The sequence below is a fragment of the Condylura cristata genome, unplaced genomic scaffold, assembly GCF_000260355.1.
Source record: "Condylura cristata isolate star-nosed mole 26May11 unplaced genomic scaffold, ConCri1.0 scaffold00004, whole genome shotgun sequence".
Classification (NCBI taxonomy): domain Eukaryota; kingdom Metazoa; phylum Chordata; class Mammalia; order Eulipotyphla; family Talpidae; genus Condylura; species Condylura cristata.
In genome coordinates, this window is record NW_004567105.1 from 59,921,306 (window position 1) to 59,927,305 (window position 6,000).

General features: G+C 51.9%; 1 protein-coding gene across 1 annotated transcript; it reads right to left on the reverse strand.

The window, feature by feature from the left end:
* Positions 1 to 2,579: 2,579 nt before the first annotated feature.
* Positions 2,580 to 3,839, reverse strand: LOC101635437 (IQ domain-containing protein F2-like). Its single transcript, XM_004676579.1, has 3 exons — positions 3,822 to 3,839; positions 3,563 to 3,649; positions 2,580 to 2,978 (listed from the first exon to the last, which is right to left on the reverse strand). The coding sequence occupies exons 1-3, from the start codon at positions 3,837 to 3,839 to the stop codon at positions 2,580 to 2,582; spliced, it is 504 nt and encodes a 167-aa protein (XP_004676636.1).
* Between the last annotated feature and the right edge of the window lie 2,161 nt (positions 3,840 to 6,000).

Here is a 6,000-nt window from a genome sequence, read left to right on the forward strand (position 1 = left end):
TTTTTATGATTGCTGAATTCTATTCAGAATATTTAGCTTGTATTAACAAGAGAGAAAGGAAAAGTGGGTCAACATCATCTCATGCCACAACCAGAAACCCCCCAAGTCCTAGATTTTAAGAGTATGCATCTTAGGTTCATCAAATAAATTGTACATAAATCTTTATTGGCGAGCACCAAAGACAGAAAATAACTAAGATTCCTCAAGTGTGAAAGTCTCTGAATATTAGTTATCAATAGAAAAATTTAACCACACAATAAAGACATCAGAAATGCATTCTGCTGGTTGAATGAAGCCAGACTCCAAAGGGCACAAACATTAATTTCCTTTATATGATATTTTGGAGAAGGCAAAACAATAACACAACAGATCAGTGATTGCCAGGGTCTAGTGATGGCAGTGGCTGACTACGGCGGGCACAGGGACTCTGCTTTATGTATGTTGAATCCCAGCTACTAGGTGTATAAACATATTTGACGCTAGTAAGGAACTATAGTGAATGATGGAAGATACATTAGGTGACAAATTTCAAGTTCTCATTTCGAAAACATATGGGTTAAAGGATGTGATTTCTGATATTTGCCTTTTAAAAGCTTAGTATCTTAGTAAGGAAGAGTTAACTCTGTAGCATGACAGGTGGACTTTGTATAAGACTAATGGAATAATTCTTGGATTTGATTAACCGGAATAGTGGAGATTTTAACCATTGTAGGCACAGTGGAGTGAGAAGGATAGAAAGTTGATTGGAAAGGAAATGACAGAAACAAGTGGACACAGGGAAAGTGTGTTTTCCCTGAGGAGATTAGAACAGAAATTGAACAAGGATATGTTTTTAGAGATGAAAGAGATAGACATCAAACTTTGGATAGTAAGGATCTGAGTTATGATCAACCTTGAGAAAGGAGCAGCAGGTACGGGCCAGTGGCGCAGTAGATAATGCGTCTGACTGCGGGTCAGAAGGAGCAGGCTGGTGGAGGACTGGCCTTCAGCCAGAGCCAATAGTGTCCATTTATTTCACCTGGAGGGCCCGGGCAACAGGTAGGGTCCGGACGGAGCTGGGACTGAGAATGAGGTAGTAAGAAGACAGTTTCTTTAGGTGAGTGTGTGGTGACAGATTACCCTCCAGTTCAATGGAGAAGTGGAATTGAGATTTGTGAAATATTCCCATTGGAACAGAAGTGCAGAGAGACCAGAGAAATTTACAGGGAAGTTTGTCCAGTGAGCTGGAGGCCACAAACAGAGGCCACCGCTCCTGGCTGCTTGATCCTGGCAGCCACAAGGGTACCTGCAGGCACAGCGGGCAGACGGTTAAGCTCACCCGACTTCTGCAGTAGAGAGAGGGTTAGGGGAGGTCACGGTGTGCAGGGGAGAGGTAGCAATTGGCTAGCCACAGACACTGACCTGGGTAAGAAAGATGCAAGGGCCTGTCAGGGGTGATGGCTGTAAAAGAAACTAGGAGGGGCAGAGATCAGAGGACCTTGGTGTATCTGGAGAAACATCCTTATGCGTACATTTGCAAGGGGAAAGGAGAGGAGAAATAATGAGAGTGAAGGACACAGAAAGAGCAATGACTGACAACGGTGAAGAGGAGAGACATCATGTCCAAGGAACATACCAGCACATGTGAGTGCTGAAGTTCCTTTAAATTTAAACTCAGTAAAAATTCAACTCTGTGGTTGCACTTGGTGTATTTCAAGTGCCCACAAGCATGAGTGGCTAGTTGCTCATTATTGAGAGCACAGAAAATGTCATGATGCAGAAAGTTCTGTTGACTATCTCTGCTTTAGCATGACCGTGGGGCTGTGTGGCGAAGGACGGGAGCAAAAACCTTTTCTAGCAGTGACCCTGAAGGAGACTGGTGTGACCACCTTGACCTGTGATGAGACCCCCCCCACATCCCCCCACAAGGAGGGAGACAAGAGTGGGGGGGGAGGTGACACCAGGAGTCCTGTTTTTGCACTGCTCTAGGGGAAGGAGCTCTGACGCAGGCTGAAGCACGTGACTCCGGTCTGGTACTGACCCCAGGGTGGCCATATGCTCATTAGCGCGCCAGGCCCTCCCACGGCTAGGGCCAGCCTCCCGTCCTTCCCCTGGGCAGCAGTCACTGATCCTGCAAGGGGAAGCCAAACGCTGGCATTCTCTCAAGGTACTTGCCAAAGACACCTTGCTGGAGGCTTCCTGGGCGCCAGCCAATTCCCGACCCAGGCGGCAGAGACCTCAGTTCTCACGTACAGAGGTGCTCAGTTTCAGGGAGATGGAACCCGCCTGTTTCTCAGCTCCCGGATGAGAAGGAATGGGGTTGGGGTGGGCACTGGGGCTGCTGGTCCTTCATAGCAGGGTGGCCTAGGACCTCCGCTTCTGTTCTGACACACACACACGTGGACGCAGCACGAGGCCACTGTCCGTCCAGAGCACGGTCCTTGGGGCAGAGGAGAACTTGCCTGGAGTCCTTTCCCAGGAGAACCACAGGCTGCACGCCTGGGTGCCCAATTTCCAGCTCTCGGGGAGACCAGGAGGCACAGCGCACCAGGTTAGACCTTTACTAGGACAGGAGGCTCAGTGCTCCTCCTTGCCCAGCCTTAGGGGTTAATGACCTCAATGTGGAACTGCAGGTGAGTGGCTGTGACGACACAGTGGCCCCGGAGGAGAGCACAGGTCTGGCAGTTGTGGCACAGCCAGTGACACTGGATGACGTAGATGGCTTCGAGCACCTGACAGTACCGCCAGTGCACGCGCCACATGCGGACTAAGGACTGGAGCTTGACCACGGCCCTCTCTCGGGTCGCGTAGGCGATCAGGGCCTCCCTGCGCATCCTCTGCCGCTGCCTGTCCAGAACCAGCCTCCACCAGCTCTGGATGACCCAGGCCCTGAGGGCCGCGTGCAGCAGCGTCCGGCGCACCAGGGTGCCCCGCCACCAGGCCTGGATCTTCGTGGCTGCCCCTGAGTTGTCTGGTGGCAAGACTTTCTTCTTCTTAACCTAGGCACAAGGAGACACACACCGGCGGCAGGGTCTTCCGAAGGGGCCCGGGTTCTCCCACAGTCAACCCACCTTGGGGAGTTGCGGGGCGTTAGCAGGACACCAAGGGCCTGCCCTCTGCCACTATGGACACCTGACTGCCCCAGAATCAACAGCGCCCTCCTGACTGCCCACGGGTGCATGGGCAAGGGACGCCCGAGGCCGCATCCACACGGGAGGCTTTGCCCAGAGCTCATGGGTCTGTCGATCTGGCCTCACAGTGCTGGGCCCTGGCTGCTCGCCCATGCTCCCCAGCCCAGCACCGGCCCAGTCCTCTCTGCTCAGCGCTGGATCTCAGCCCCAGCGTGTGCCAGCATGCTGCTCCCACATTCTTTCTACTGTCCAACCTGGGGCCCTCAGTTCTCACTGTTCATGTCCCAGTCGCTCCCCACCCAAAGCCCCTGGCGACTGGGAGGAGAAGTCAGCCTCTACTGAGTTGACTCCTGATTATTTAAACTCTGAATCCATAAAAGACAATTCCACACGCTCGCGACATTGGCTTAAATGTGCTGTTTAGCTCCTTACTACATGGGAATTTTACCCACCTGTCTTATTTTTTTAGGCTTTTCTGAATCCCATTGTATTATTTCTTCAACATCCTCGATGATAATCAGAATACAGTGCCTGTCAGTCTGGCATCAGAGGTAGCAGGAAATGAATAAATGATTTAATACTTATTTTCCATGGGTCTGCACAAGCCTCACATCCCCACAGCCTCAGCATCCCCTCCATCCCCAGACCTTGAATTCAGGATAATTCACACCCTCCCCTAGCCTGCTTAATAGATCTGGTCATGTTTCTTACACAAAATTGAACTTTCATCGTTCCCTTCTGGATGATTCATTAACCTGGTGTCTCTTCTTCCCAAGGTCTGGCAGGAGTCACAGGCAAGGCGATGCTGTTCATTCCCAGCTGCATTATGACATAGGGCTGGGACATCTGGCAGCAGGTGAGTCCCCCAGAGACAGCCCCATGGCAACTGAACTGTCTGTGCCCTTCCCTCCTGCGCTGCAGAGTGGACAGAGGGGCCCTGAGGGCCCCTGGGTGCAGGGCTCTCCCCACCAGGCCTGACCACACCCTCTGGCTCTAGCCCCAGGGCCTGGGAGGCCCAGGCAGCCCTCTCTGCAGCTCCAGGCCGAGCCCTGCCACTTCTGTCTCCCCTTCAGCCAGGGTGACTCAGGGCCTCACACACGGCAGGAAGCTAGAGACAGCAGCAGAATGCAGAAAGCACGAAGTAGATTAAATGTAATTAGTGAAACGGAAAACTAGAAAGGGAGGTGGGAAATTAGTGGAAGGGTGGTTTTGAAAAGATGGAGTGGTGAGATGAGAAAGAACAAAGAGCAGAGGGAAAGGCTGAACAGTCACAGGGGACTTGTGTGGGAGAGTGGACGCTGAGGAAGGGATTTCCGATGGAAATGTAGACGACTCAGGGTCACCAAGGGCGAAATATAAAACTTTGATAAGAAGTAGATTGTTAAAGATCCACCAAAGGGATAGTGGAGGGATTAAATCTGAGCTCTATCAAGGTACCAGCAGCCATTAGTTGAGTTCAGTCTCCGCCAGGGAGCTGACCCACATGGCGCAGCAGACCCCTCCTGTCTCAGCCGCTGCTCCCCTCAGCAGTGTATTTCAGTCAATCCCTCTGTTCTGCTCTTTACTCTGTCTCTGGTGAACCATCTAATCTCCCGGCCCACCCATTGTACCCCAGTTCTTGTATGTGTACATTAATCTTTTTAAAAAAGTTTTAAACATGAATAGTCATATATATGAATTTATAAATTTGTGTGTGTGCCCATAAGCTTTCCTATCTCTTGCCGGTTACCTAGGAGCAGTCTTGGGTACATGATAACTATGTTTAACCATCTGGGGAACTAATACCTGTCTTACACCATTTAAATTTCCAACATCTGTGTGTAGCTCCTGATTTCTCCTCACCCTTACCAATGAATGAGGATGAACCCTGGGGAATTGACCCGCTCCTCAGCAGAAGCAGTGGCCAGCGGTGGCAACATGGCGGCTGAACCACGAGTGGGCCGTGATATAAAGGGCTGTCTGCCAAGGCCTGAGTTCAAGCCAGGAGCCAGAAGGCTTGAGGGCAAAGTTTGGAACCCGAGCAGCCCTCTTGGGGGAGAGTCCAGGCAGCACACCGCCCGGGGGTGTTGGAACCAGAGGGCAATCCTGCTAAGGACAACACAGCCCGCAGCAAACCACGCGTGTCAGCTTCCACGGCATTGTCCACCAGACCTAGCCACTGCGTTCTGGATTTAAAACTGCCATGGCCGCTCGGCTTCTCCTATTAGTGCCTGATGCCCTCCTTCAGAAAGTCAGGGGGGCCCTCCCTGGTGGCGCAATGGTTTAAAGTGCAGCACTACCAAGCTATCTGCTGCCACTTCAGAACGAGTTTGATTCCCAGCCAGGGAGCTGACCCACATGGCTCAGCAGACCTCTCCTGACCCACCCGCTGCTCCCCTCAGCAGTGTGCTTCGTCAGTCGGCCTGTTCTGCTCCCCACTCTGTCTCTGGTGAATCCTCTCACCCACCACACCTCTGGCCTGTACCCCAATTCTGTATGCATAAATAAATCTTAAAAAAAAAAACAGCCAGCGGCTGGCTCCCAGAGACTTGGTGGGAGAAGGGGTGAGGGAGGTCACTCCGGCAGGTGGGGTTGCACTCCCAGGGGTCTCCCCAGTTGGCTGCGGAGGAAGCCCATCCACAGCTGAAGACACTGGCTGCTGGATGCGGGAGCCTGGCTACCTGGACGTGCTGGCGGCATGGCTTTGCCACTCATCCCTCCATGAGAGGAAAAGGGTGTGAGGCTGCTAAGGCTTCTCGCAGGAGGTGGAGAGGTGCCTCTCTCACACCAGAGCTGTCCTTACTTGACTGCTTTTTCTTTTCTTTCTTTTTTTTTTAAAAGATTTATTTATTCATACAGAACTGGGGTACAGGCCAGAGATGCGGAGGGTGAGAGGCTTCACCAGAGACAG